The 14,758-nt window shown below is 42.1% G+C and overlaps 1 protein-coding gene across 1 annotated transcript in view; it reads right to left on the minus strand.

Annotated features, from left to right (window-relative positions):
• Positions 1-681: 681 nt before the first annotated feature.
• LOC109472122 (son of sevenless homolog 2-like) overlaps positions 682-14,758 on the minus strand; it is a 38,312-nt gene continuing 24,235 nt past the window's right edge. The window contains exons 22-28 of the mRNA XM_019771700.1: positions 14,480-14,569; positions 13,841-13,933; positions 13,020-13,137; positions 10,267-10,439; positions 5,587-5,703; positions 3,985-4,270; positions 682-2,621 (exon numbers count right to left, since the gene is read on the minus strand). Coding sequence (XP_019627259.1) covers positions 2,239-2,621; positions 3,985-4,270; positions 5,587-5,703; positions 10,267-10,439; positions 13,020-13,137; positions 13,841-13,933; positions 14,480-14,569 — 1,260 coding nt within the window. The 3' untranslated portion in view covers positions 682-2,238. The remainder of the gene's footprint in view (positions 2,622-3,984; positions 4,271-5,586; positions 5,704-10,266; positions 10,440-13,019; positions 13,138-13,840; positions 13,934-14,479; positions 14,570-14,758) is intronic.

Genomic DNA, 14,758 nt, shown 5'->3' on the forward strand with positions numbered 1-14,758 from the left:
ATAAAAATAAACCAGTTTTGTAATGGAAAATATGTCTCAGTTTTGTTTCACTTCATTAGTTAGAAATACCAGACTTGTAGGAACTCGACTTGCAAGAGTTGATTTTACATGGACCAAAAGCGACCTCTATTAATAGTTGCAGTACTGCAGCATTACCGCTGAGAAATGCTGCAGTAATACCAATCGCCACTAGGTGTCCCCATTTGATAACACTGCCGCCCACCAACATTTATGCATCAATCTTCATATTACACCCCGTTGGGAAATCAAATAACAGTGCAACAAAGTAATTACTAGTAGTCCGGGCTTAAGGAGCGTGGGAGGAAGCATACCCAGAATGGTGTCTCACCCAGCTGGGCTTTATAAATCATTGGAAGCAATACCAACTTTGTCCCTCATCTTTCTGGCAGATACATTGTCACTCATATGTAGGAAATTTCCTAAGGTGTTTTTGAAGAACAACTTTGACCACTGTGTTTGAACTATAGCTTGGCAGCCACAGCATATAGTAATATATAGGAAAGCATTTCCTTGTACACAACCAGTACTTCTTTCACCTTGCTTTAATACGTTTCGTTGAAACATATAGGAAAGTTTCAACCAATAAGCCAATTGTCTTCCAAAGAGGAAACACATTATTTTATGCGAGACAAAATGAGACCACACTGCAGATTTTACTGAACCTTGTTTTAATATAAAACTCCAAATGCACAGGCAGCACGGCACTGGGGTAAAAACTGGAGGGTCTACTCTGTATAAAAAACATAGAAGCCATGCTGACTGTGGTCACCATAAAACTTACACATCCAGATTTCTGTACTTGTTGAAGAACATCAGTAAAATTGCTACTTGTACATAATGTCATGTCTTCTTCTTCTATTTACATAATTTTCTTGCATGAAATAAAATCTACAATTAAAATGCATACGTACATAATCTCAAAACTTGCACCTTCAAATTGCTCTTTTAAGTACACTTCAGTTCGTATGGTACAACCACAGGCTCAGTTGTGTTGCAGACCCTAGTCACTCATATTGCAGGTAATCATGATGACATGTTATTATTCAATGTATGACTCCAACAAAAAAAACTTGATTGGCCTTTCCAAACGTCCAGTTGGGCGGTGTGGCAAAAAATTGCAGTCTATGCTAGAAATTTCCATTGAAGAAACCCCCAACCCCCCTCCATCTGCCTATTAAATTTTAGTACAGCCCTAATATTTGCACAACTACATACTGCAACTGGACAAGTCGGTTCTGCTGTCCTTCAAAGTTATGTGGGTGGTAGCTAAGATAAAGATCTGAATTAATAACTTTACTGACGACTGCTAGGCAAACTGGACTGGCAGCTACTTGTGGCACATGCTCATTTGTCAGAAATGTAGACCAATGCTTCTAGTCAACTCTACCGTTTGCTGTGACCCCTTCTTTTCACTTGAGCCTCTTACTGACGGATTTTAAACTTTGTAGTTCTGTACTTCGTGGTAAAGCTTGTTGTTGTTTTTTTGCCTACAACAGAACTGAAAATGGGTTTTGCCCAAACACCAAGTTTGTTCCCATTTCTAAGGACCCACAGAACGCAGGCATAGAGGGTGGCTGGAATCAAAACTGATATTTTGGACGTGCAAGCAAGAAATAAACAAAAAACCGTGTATGACTGACGTTTCTAAAGTGAAAAGCAGGTACCACAATACTGGCAAATGTTGATGATTTACATGTATCCCCTTTTTCATTTAGTTCACACTGACTTCATTGCACAATTATAGCAAAGTGTCTTGGAAAGCATCTGGAGACTACGAGGGGGAACAGTACTTGTCTTGTCATTGGAAGTAGTCATGACATTCAGTGCAAGTGAAATCCTGGATAGTAGAAGATGCAGCTCTGAATTGAAGTGAGTGAGTGATGTTGCCACATTGTTGTAGCCATCCTACCGTTCATCTATAGGGCGCTAAGAGCATACATTGATCTTCGCGATGCAACACCAGTGACAAAGGAAATCCTCCCAGCTTGTAGAGCGAACAGTGCCGACGTCCAATGTTCAGTCTCTGGACTTCGTGGGGGGGACGAAGAGGGAAAGTACTCCTCAAAGTTGTTTGATTTCTCCTGGCCACAAGTTTTTCCCCACTGCAGCATGGATGGAGTGCGTCCGGCACAGACGCCGGTCTGCCCTACGATCTTAGTTACTCTTCCAGAGAACGTGAGAGAGAGAGAGAGAGAAGAGAGTAACGTACGGCCGCCGTCACTGCGCGTGTGCCTGGGCGTGCGCCTGCGCCTGTTTGTAGGTCTTTGGCGGCAGCTCCGGCGCCTGGGGCACGTGTCCGACCGGCGACATCGGCGGCACAGTTCCGCCGTTGATGCCGAACGTCGACGACGTCCTCCGAGGGGGCAGGGGGGGCCTGTGGTCAGGCACGGCGACAGGAGTTCTGGGGGGGAGGTCAGGCACTGGTAAGGGAGTCCTGGGGGGCAGCTCGGGTGCGTCCGAGGACTGCGGAATTCCGCCGCGGGGGGTCATGGGAGGCTCCTCGCGAGACGAGTCCCGTTTTCTTGTCCGTGGCGGCAGCGGGGGAGGACTGGCGTTGTCGGAATCTGCCTGGCGGGGGTGCTTCCCTGCAGAGGAGGGGTCTGAAAGGGCACGCAACAAAGCAGGATCATTAAGAATCATTTAATTAAAAACTGATGAGGCAAATTTTCAACATCAAATCAATATTACAGTATGCATAATACTTGCAACAAATTTAAACCTCCTATTCCTCAGTCTGTGACATCCAACTGACAATAATCAAGCAAATCTGAATGCCTTTTGATTTTCCTCACAGTGATAGATTCATGGACAGTTTTCTTAGGCATCTTTACTGGCTTAACTTAAGAAATCAATTCAGTACAACTTATTACAAACAACTGTCTGAGTGGCATTTGCAAGCAATGAAGTCCAGGCCACTTGACAAGTACAAGTTTACTAGTGGGACTGATTGGCCTTGCTTGGGGTAATTCATAACAACAAGCAGAAAAGTCCACCGTATCTTCTATAACATCTGAACACTTTGTGTTACTTTCACTGATATCTGAAAACCTGGTATATTACTTTCGCGTAACATCCGAAAACTTTGCGTTACTTTCAGTTAACATCCAAACACTTATGTTAACTCCCTTTAACAAATGTGTCAAAGATTTGATTAAACAGTTGATGGATAAATAAAACAGTGCTATCTTTAGGTAATGTACGGTAGCGTTAAAGTAGTAGTAGACGTTGGAGGAAATACGGTAGACTGATTGTTGTACATACAATAGAAAGAGACATGCAGGTGTGATTAGATCAGAGCAGTAGGACGGGAGTGTGTCCTACCTGGCGTGATCAGTACAGGCGCAAACACACTGTTTAGACCTAGCAGGTCAGAGCAGAAAACAAAGATTCTTCACTAACAAAAGCATAATGCATTTCACATCGCACGGGAGTAATATAAAAACAAGGAGGAAAAAGAAACAGAGAGTGTGCAATGAAGGGAAGTTGACTGTGACAGAGTGCTCACTTACAGGTTTCATTCGTTCAAAAAAGGAGGATGGTATTAAAAAAAGAGAGTTTCCAAGTATTGCAGAAGTCACAATGTACCTGACAAGTTCGACAACTACCTTGTTTTCTGCTGCTGATATGTTTGTTTGTTATGTTAATTTTTAAAAGCAAGAAGGCAGATCTTATGAGTACGTTAGCAGAATGTACTGCACCTGTGCGAATCCCGTAATGTATCGTGCATAAGGTCGTATTCGCGTATATAAGGTTAACATCCCGTCTGTAGTTTCCAAAAGTTATGTAGGAAAAGATACTGTCTGCAACGGACAAAATTCTGATGCAACGTTGACCAAACATGCAACGAAAACCTTGGAAAACTCAGGGTTTCGCACTGGTGTAGTACGTTCTGCCGACGTGCTGATCTTATGTGTACAATAACAGCAGAGCAAGGCCAGTGGAGCAGAGCGGAGCCGGGCTTACTTTGAGCCGGTCCGGACGGCGGGATCTGTACGGGCGCGAACACGCTGTGGTCGAAGCCGGTGTTGGAGGGCGGGGTGAGCGGCGTGCGTGGGGAGGGGGGCGTGTTGACGTGCGGCGTGGTGGAGCCCCCCGCGTCGTCATCGTGAACCTCGTGGTACCGGAAGGACCTCGGCTCCTTGTCCAGCGGGACCAGGTTTCCGCCCCGCAGCGTCCCCGACACGGACATGTGCCGGGAGGAGCTGGGCTTGATGCCAGGGGTCTTCAGGGGGTAGTCCGTTTTCCTTTGCTACAAATGGATAAAATGTAAAAATGTAACTTCAGGGGGTAGTCCGTTTTCCTTTGCTGAAAATGGATAAAATGTAAAAATGTAACTTCAGGGGGTAGTCCGTTTTCCTTTGCTGAAAATGGATAAAATGTAAAAATGTAACTTCAGGGGGTAGTCCGTTTTCCTTTGCTACAAATGGATAAAATGTAAAAATGTAACTTCAGGGGGTGGTCCGTTTTCCTTTGCTGAAAATGGACAAAATGGGCACCTTTGAACAAGGTTTAGAGTTAGATGTTCAAAGGTTAGGTGTAACAAGTTGTGCCTGCGAAGCTGGTGTGTTACGCCGAAGGGCGGTTATATCGGCTATACAGATACAGACACGGAAATGTAAGAAGAAAAAACATCAAGACAATGTAAAACCTTTTTTTTAGGGGGTAGTCTGTTTTCCTTTGCTGAAAATGGACAGAAAGTGAGGAAAAAAACATCAAGTCACAATATCAAATGGAGCAAACTTTTCGACTTCAGGGGGTAGTCTGTTTTCCTTTGCTAAAAATGGATAAAATGTGAGAGAAAAAAACATCAAGACGATATCAATACAATAAAAAAGGGAGAAAACCTTGTGTTTTCCTTTTGTTTTCCTTTGCTACAAAATGCATAACGTAAAAATGTAATTGCAGGAGGTAGTCAGTTTTCCTTTACTAAAAATGGACAAAATATGAGGGGAAAAGGACATCAACACAATATCAAGATAATACAAAAGGACCCCTGACTTGTTTTTCTTTGCTAAAATTGGATAAAATGTAAAAGGAAATAACATCAAGAGAACATAAAAGGATTTTTTTTCTTTGCAAAAGGTGAGAAGAAAAAGACATCAAGACAATCTAATATTACAATTCAATATATTACTGAAATCAGAACCTGAATTACTCATCCACGCAGTTTTGATTTTGATTGATCCTTTTGAACAGGAGAATTTTTTATAAGTGGGTAAAAACTTCAAAGGATTTTTTCTTAACCACAATACTGGTGAGTCTATTCCATCTGTTTGGATTTTTATGAAGCATGATGCTTAAGACTGAACGTCAATCATGCTATGTAATTATTGTCAACTCTAGAATCAGTAACAGTACTGAAAATAAGCAATCTTAAATTCAATAATGAAAATGTCACAAGACAAAAATTGCCATGAACAAAATCACAAAAAAGGGCAATATCAGAAGAAACAAAACACACAAACTAATTCAATACTCGTACTGGGGAAATTTTTTGGCCAGAATTTTTACCCCATGCCGTGCTACATGCTTAACACTGCAGACAAATTCAGAGTCCTGACTTACATATTTGGGTGGCTGCTTCGCGTTTCTGGGCTCGATCTCCAAGGACTGCTTGTACAGGTAGTCATCAAACTCCTGTTCTGTCCTACCTTCCAGGGGGTCCAGACTCTCAAAGAATCTCTGTGAAGTAAAACAACACAGTTTGCAAATATATATTAGTACATGTATGAGCTCCCACACACATGCAGAGTCTATATATACTAGGTAACTGTTCTCTGGAGTTAGTAATCAATTTGCTGAAGTGTTAATCCATCTCCGTCCTGCCTTCCAGGGGGTCCAGATTCTCAAAGAATCTCTGTGATCTAAAAGATCATAGTCAGCACATGATTTTACCTAACTCTCCCACACACAAAGAGTCACATGTATACTAGGTAAATGTTTTCTGGAGTAAGTAATCAATTTCCTAAGGCATTAAGAAAAGAAAAACAGTCACACATGCTCCGTCCTGACTTTGGTACGTCCAGAATCTCTGTGAAATAAAAGACCACAGTCTAATAATATTGAGGTCTCACTTACCCACAGACAAAGTTTCATGACAATCCAATCTTGAGTTATTGTGCTAAATCACACACACACACACGCACGCACAACATTCTGGCAAAGGTATTGACTAAGACTAACTGACCTCCTACACATACGTAGCATGAGTTTACATATAGGTACTACATACATGTATTCTCTGGAATTCTCAGTAATTAATTTCCTAAAGCCTTAATCCAATAAGCCAGTCAAACAAAATCTCTGCTTACCCTAACTTAAACTGAAAATCTGTCAAACATCACACACATACACACAACGTTAATACAACAGTACAGGACCACAACTTGTACTCCTGCCACCTCACCCCATCTATCCCTTTGCCTGGGAATACTGGTCCGAGTACCACACAGCAAGGAACATGGTCAAGCTTTAACATGAGTTTGGAAACCAAAAAGTAGCAGCTAGCCCTGTAGTCCCACCCAGACCAACTGAAGCCACACGACACTGCAGCTAGCAGCCAGGCTTTAAGGGTTGTTATGAAAGCACAATTATCTGTAACGTGTGAGTGACTCATCCCGCCTACTTCCGCACTTCCGCCCGAACAAAATCAATAACATCCGGAAAGGGGCTTCATACATATTCATCAGCCTTCCCTTTGTGCAATTACTCACGGAAGGTCACCCACAGAAACCACTTGGAACAAAAAAATCCAATAGACACAGATTCATGGATGGAAGCAATGAATATCTAACTAACATGTCGAGATATCTAGCAAAGCCAGTGTTGAGTATGAAATATTTATATAATACATATATTTCAGAAGTCATTACAAATCGTGATACACCAGAACATTGTTACCATTTAATGCCACATTACTGTGAATTTGAGGCCAGCGATTTTATAGCTGGATTTTCATGAGATAGGATAGAGGACTGAGAAAAGTCGGGCACCAGAAATACTGAATAAATACACTGTCCAAATCATTTTGATCAAGCAATCCCACCGGAAGAGTAATTTTCTATACTTCTGTGCATCTTGTAGCTTTCAGACTGATCCTAAATAATTTAACATAAGCACATGTTACTACTAGCTAAGGATTACTTCAACTTTGGCAGAATATAGAAACTGATGAGGATTTTCTGACTGACTGTCTTTAAACCTGACAAAGCAGAATGACTCTCCTGAAATGTGGATTCTGCAAGTCTACTACTATCTATGAACTCAACTCAAGTCACTCAAGAATAGACTATTTCTTTCATGCTTGGGACATTAAACCGTTACCCTTTGAGATGTCTATCAAATTACATTACAGGAGAGCTTGATCTAACTATTCTAAATGTAGACTTTCTAAAACCTCGTTAAATACTACTAAATAGCTGCAGATAGACGACCTACGTTTGGTTGACACTTGGGATGATGATGCCCCATACCAACTGTGCCGGCGGCCCAGAGACTAACTCCAATCATTTAGACTCTGACACCAGGTGAAACAATCCCGAATACAGATCCCCACCCAGCCAGCCTGCCAGCAGTGCAGAAGAAATGTCACCAGCCAGACTAAGTAATGATCGGTGGGTGGATAGATTGAAGGGAGGCATCACAGGAAGAGCCAATGATGTCAGAGGGATTAAGAAATTATAGTGGTTATCAGCGTGTGGGTGGGAGTGTGTGGGCGGCGTGTGTGCCGCAATCATCCCGGCGCTCGCTCGCTCGCCTCTTCAATGACATCAGCACAACGTCGTGGATCATAACCACTTCCCTGCTGCCCCCTGCACCCGGGACACGAGCCCCGTCCCGAGGGGTGTGATCGTACTGGAGGCCGGATGGCAGCACCCGGGGAACTACAAAGGTCAGGGTGGACTGGGGCAACGGAGCGCTTTGCTGTGTAGAACAGCGGGAGAGTTTGGCCACAGCAAGTAATTTTTAAGGATGACATCAGCGAGCGCATTAATTTTTGCCTGATTTTGAAGAAAAAAAAAACAAGAAATTTTTTTTCCCCTCTGACAGTGGTCAACGTGACGAAAATGGGAAAAGACACCTGTTGTCATGCCGGAACGTGGATGGCTGATAACTATGAAGAGAGAAGACAAGAAAAGGCTCTGATTTGAAGTTTTGTTTTTGTTTTTAGAGAAGAGAAGACAAGAAAAGGCTCTGATTTGAAGTTTTGTTTTTCACTTTGATGTTGTGATATGTGATGGTGGCTGTGTATATGTGATGTGTCCACTGAATCAAAACCATTTGTACCATGATTGAGCCAAGATTTGAAATTGTGGAAACCTTGTTTTTTTTCGGCCCGCCTTGTTTTTTTTTTTTTCACCCACTCCCATTAGATTTGGAGTCTGCAGAGGATGTCATCCATAAAATTTACTTGCTGTGGCCTTAGTCTGCCAAGCCCACGTTTGCCCCTCCTCGGCCTTGATTCCGGTGGTGTGGGGGCGGGCCTGCATGCCGCTTTACCCAACCAAACTCAAATCAAATGATTATGGAATAAATGATAAGCACGGGGAATACAGGAGACAATATCCCCCGATTACTCAACGTGATTCTGCGCGCAAACCAGATCATATTTTCTCTGACCCAATGAATTTCTGTACCTTTTTTTTTTCCTTGAATGTGGTTAAGACAATCACAGCAGACTAGCATGGAGATCTATCTGCCCATCTTCTTTATCAGAATTCCCTAAACTGTAGAGTTCCACCCTATCCTGCTCACTGCCCAAATTCATGGCCTCCACCGACGGAAAGGGGGTGTTGGAATGACGTCACGTTGCCGGCCTCCAGCCCACATACCCACGTCCTGGGACGATATCTACTATCAATCTGAAATCTGCTATCTGTACACCGTCTACCACTTGTCATAGGAACTGTCCAATGTGCAGCACTTGAAATTCACTTCTGAGAATAGGTGGACTGCTACACTTAACCTAACAATTTAGGTGTTCTGAAAAAAAATAATTCTGAGCTTAACATGAGAAAAATTCTACAGCTAACTTCAAAACTTTAAACAAGTTTACTATTCTTTTTATACTTAAATGTCAAGAATATACTTTATCTGTATATTAGTGTACAATAGTAGGTGCACAGCTCCAGTTTTGAATGTACTGAAGTACACACAGTATTTTGAGTCCTGAATGTATAAGATTTGTATTACTGTGTTAACTTGTGTAACAATCTTTAAAAGATTTTTTCATCACTTTACAGAGCCATTTCATTTTCTATGGCTAAACAATGATGTTCTGATCATGAATTCTCATTATCCTACAGCCAAATACATACTATTGTTGTTTACAGCTGTCATACTTAATAATGTTACCCTTCTTTTCTCAAACACATCCGATCGAAAATTTTATTTATAATGTCAAATGTAAGGGAAGGGAAATTCTTCAAATTAATCAGTGATAATAAAACCAGCATCACAACTACTGAAGTAAAAACCTTTGTTAACATCTCGAACTTGAATTCAAAACAGGACTTAGATGGTACGGCCACCTCCAGAGAATGGACAGGGACAGATGGCCGAAGAGGATCCTCACACTGGATGTGGAGGGTCCAAACCCCCGTGGCCGCCCCAGAAGAAAATGGTATGACAACGTACGGGAGGACCTCCACCACCTGAACCTAGATATTATTGACCCACAGGACAGAGACAAGTGGTGTGCTGCCATCAAGCCCCAGATGTATTGTGCAAGCACGTCTAACCCTCGGAAGACGGGGAACAACAGACGATAAACCGGACAGTGAGTGAGTGAGTGAGTGAGCACTTCCTAGTAGTTTTGTCACATACAAATACACTACGTAATGTACATTAGTATTTGCAGTACAATCAACCCAATGTACTGGGAGCAATCTTTTTTCCACTGACAAACCTGTTCAAGTACGTAAAAAGGCATCATACCATCATTTATCTATAATGGTTGCATGTTGCATCAATCAATACTCTGCATGTACCCCAAAATTAAACTAACTTCCCTATTATACCCCTAACCCCCCCTGTCCCCCTGTGCCAGATGTACTCCCCCCTAACACCCCCTGTACTGACTTACCCTGCTCCACAGTTAGACAGTAGGGCTGGTTCTGATACTGGAACCCCCCTCTAACCCTCACCCTGTACTGACTTACCCTGATGTCCTGCTCCACAGTTAGACAGTAGGGCTGATTCTGATACTGGAACCCCCCTCTAAACCCTCCCCCTGTACTGACTTACCCTGATGTCCTGCTCCACAGTTAGACAGTAGGGCTGGTTCTGGTACTGCTGAATCTCCCCTGTGATCTCAGCCACTTTTCTTCTCTTGCTGAAGTTGATAATCCCGTCAGGGTAGTTTGGGAGGAAGTCAGGGTTGCCTTCTTCCGTCTTAAGTATGTTCGTCAAGTACATGCCTAGGGAAGAGACGTAATAATGTTACAGTCAGATGTGCAAAGGTTATGTGTAACAGGTCGTTCAGTATAATATAGCCAGTTCCCACACACTGTGTGCCTGTGAAGCTGGTGTGCTATGCTGAAGGTTGGTTATACAGTACTGGCTACACATGTATACAACAAAAGTACTGACAGACTACAATGTACTCTGACTCGCCATGCTCCGAGAGTGGCTGTCAACACATACCACCTTCAAAGATACAGATACAAAAGAAAGTGTGTTATGCCAAAGGGTGGTTATACCGGCTATACAGATACAGAAGCTGGTGTGTTACGCCAAAGGATGGTTATACCAGCTATACATATACGGATACAAAAGCAAGTGTCTTATGCCAAAGGGCAGTTATACTGGCTATACAGATACAGAAGCTGGTGTGTTATGCCAAAGGCCAGTTATACTGGCTATACAGATACAGAAGCTGGTGTGTTATGCTAAAGGGCAGTTATACCGGCTATACAGAGATACAGAATGAAATCACAGTGGGCATATTTCTTCCTTACATTAAATTTGCGTCTCAGGCCATAAAAAAAACACACATTATTCAACACAACATGGAGTAGGGGCAATGGAAATAGGCTGTGGCCCTATTGACATACCCAATGATCATGATCAGCAAACTGCTGCCATAAAAGTAAAGACATCCTAGGCACAACTATTGGGATTGAAAGGACCAAAATGTTGTTATCTATATCTTGCCTTCATCTTGAAAACATGCTTCCTTCAGACCCACTCAACGCAAACGACGCCACATTATGTACTTTACTTCTTACAGGTAGCCCTCCCTCCCATACCCTACCCACTGCCGTATCTTTGATATTGTGTTTAACTATATCCACCACTCTGGAAGATTTGACCAATCTCATTAATGTTATGCTATAGGTATTGGTGCGCCAGCCACTTTTATTTTATGTTTATGTTATACTTTATGTCATCTTTATGTTAACATTTGTATTATGTTTTATGAGCAGCGGATTCACATAAGCACAACAAGTGCTTCCTATCCAATGCTCAAAAATCCATGTGAATAAAATAAAATAAAAACTATTGGGATATGGGCCGGTGAAAAATCACGTGGGTGTGAAAAATTGCAGTACTGTTAAATACTGTGGGTGTGAGGAACTGCAGTTAAATATTGCTTCCATTTCCTAGTAGCATACGGACACGGCCGCTGCATGCATAACCGTGTAGATTAGATTAAGGAATCACGGATCCAGTTAGTACGGAGGCGAGCGTAGGTGTAGTCAGGGGGAGAGGGAAAGCGACCGTGAAACGGTGGGCGGACTCCGATCCAATCAGCGCAATTAAAGGACGGTCAAGGATGCAGCAGGAGGAAATCAAACGTGTCGTTTCTTGCGACATCGTTATGAAAAGAGATTAATCACCTTCCAAAGCACTCCCTTTTTCAATTTGCTACAATCAGAGCCAGGAGCTGTGTTGATCTGTATGCACGACACATACACGTGTACACGTACAGGACTCATAATACTTTTTTTTTACACAGTCCTGTGCAGGTGCACCCGTACTGGACAAATTTTACCTGCATCACGCAAAATTTAGAAATTATAGATTAAACTGATAAGAAACTGTGGTGACCATTTCTTTTATACTTCATAGGTGGTCAGAGTCAATACAGCTAATGAAAATCCACCCAACCTACAATTGTATGTAAACCCAGTACATAGACCAGTGCAGGTTAGGTGCAGGTAGACATCGGAAATACCTGAAAAGTTCCATTTTTACTTGCATATGTGGGTGGTATTTTGAGCCACAATGTATAAGTTACCAGCATGCAACTATGTGGTGCATAATACTATTTCATTTTGTCTTTCAAGGCAAAAGGGATGGGTGAAACCAGCACAAGACAAACAAAGCAAACAACGTGTAACACACAGTGACTCAGGATGGAACACAATAAGCCAAAAAGCAGTTACTCAAGCAACTGGATATGATTTTGAAAACGTCAGACGTTTCAGCTAGTATCCACTAGCTTTCGTCAGTGACTGAGAGACCAGAGGGGAAAACAGGTTTATAAGCACAACCCATTGATTGATATGCAAATAAAGTGAAGACAAATCATATCCAGTTGCTTGAGTAACTGCTTTTTGGCGTATCGTATTACCAGGTCCTGGATGTCTAACCTTCATCGACGTGGAACACAATAAACCTGAAAGGACTCAAACATGTCCTGATTCAAATTGTAAGATCATTACTGTGCAATAATGGAGATTTCAAACAGTTCATGTATGTCATCATGAAAGTTCATTTGTGCTGGTAGTTACATGTTTAAAGTTAGAACCTTAGATCCAACACAATCATCAGGGCCCATCACACTTCACTCAACCGCGATGGGGTCCGACATCGTCTACCAGATACCTTTGACCCAGTGACGTCACACTTCAAAGAGGCCACGTGACAAGCCTCACTGGGTCAGTCTACTGAGGAAGACCCGAGTGACTGGTCAAAAGCTCTAGGTGAGAGAACTCTATTGTATTGGATCTAAAGTTTTAACTTTAACCATTTTTTTTACGTCACTTACTCACCAAAAAAAGGCACACATGGTGGGTTGATGGAGCGGAGCTTTTCTGTGTACTTCTTGTAGTGATCGGCGTTCAACTCCTTGGCAGCATCCAGAGCAGCCAGCTTTTTCTCAGATACTTGCTGTAAGATAAGCGGTGTACATAACTGACATGGGAAAACTTGCATTGTTGACTGTACATCTGTGCAAAGTGTCAGTAAATAATCAGTCAGTTTTGACAATACAAAATACTCTACGTCAATTTATTTATTTATTTCTGTCTTCTTTATACAGGCAAGGACATTATACACATAATGTCCTTGATACAGGGTAGACGCACTCAGTACAATATACTGCTTTACAGGCGTGCCCTGTACAGATATACATAAACACCAACAACAGTAAGACAAAATAACCAAAAGTAACATATATATATACACAACCGAGCATCAAAATCGATGGATCAGGCTGGGTGGAGGTCAGCAATGTTGTTTTATCAGCTTCTTGAAACAGTGGCCAGATTATGACACAATATTATGACACATATCTGCACATCCACACTGGCTCATAGTAAACCATCCTACTTCACTGGGCTTCACATTCAGCCTGTTGCAACCCCCAGATGCCAGTATTTTCTATAGCAGATTCAGGTTGATGAGCATGACTTTTAATTTATGCGTGACACAGACTCGCAGTGAAACTGGTGTCTCCTCGCAGAGGATGAACTGAACTGAATATGCTATGACAAAGCAGATGGACTACAAGATTCAAAATGGTAAATACTAGAAACATCTTCAAAACAGTGTTTTTGCCAAAAGCGAAAATGAGCGTTACGACCAATCTCACCTTAAAGGTGTGTTCCAGCCTGTGTACGGCTGCAGATTCCAGCGCACTCACAATCTCCAGGACTCCGTTAAAATTGTTCAGTTCCTGGAACACCTTTACACAAAACGGAAGAAAAAAAGCCATGTTTAATCAGAAGAGATATTTCGCAAAAAAAAGTTTGTCTCATCCTTTGTTGTCAGCAGAAAAGTTTTCAACGTCCAATGTAGATTCTTAGCATACATTTGTGTTAATCATCATTCCCCCAGTTTTGTCCCCTCCTATCTAAATCTGTTGTTACTACAAGACACAAAATGACAACCCACACTTCTTTGTGGCAGAAATTGGGGGCAAGGTGAGTGTCACACTTATCAAATATACAAAGTCACATAGCTATGACGGGTACACATCTAAATCACGTCTCCTAGTTAGGTCATGCTACAAGCACAAACATTAACCCTTAATATGCAACAAGACATCTTTGTGTTCAATGCAGTCTCCTTGACAATAGTAGTTAAGAATTCACAAATTAGAGTACCCAAAAAGAAGATGAATAGGGCATTATAGGATACTGGTAAATATAGAAAGTGGGAAGGAGAAAACTGCCAGCTTGTGGGTGGCTAAAAAATGTTTTAGGGTTTCAAACATGCACAGGAAACTCACCATGAGGATTTCTATAACTCTAGACAGCATGGCCACTCTTTCATCGATGTTGCGAGCTTCCACAATGCACCTCTCCATCCATCTGGTCAACTGGTGACACAACAACAAACTTAAGAACAACCACTGACTAATGATCTTAATGTGTCAAAACTTCTTCCCATACGACACTCTTGGTGAAACTTTCTACTACTGGCCATCCTTTGCATCCCTGAATGTAACAGAATAATGATGAATTCCAAGACAATTTTGGCAAGTGGTGTTCAGCTGTAGCCAGTGTTT

The sequence above is a fragment of the Branchiostoma belcheri genome, unplaced genomic scaffold, assembly GCF_001625305.1.
Source record: "Branchiostoma belcheri isolate BF01 breed outbred unplaced genomic scaffold, Haploidv18h27 scaffold27, whole genome shotgun sequence".
NCBI classification, from domain to species: Eukaryota; Metazoa; Chordata; class Leptocardii; order Amphioxiformes; family Branchiostomatidae; genus Branchiostoma; species Branchiostoma belcheri.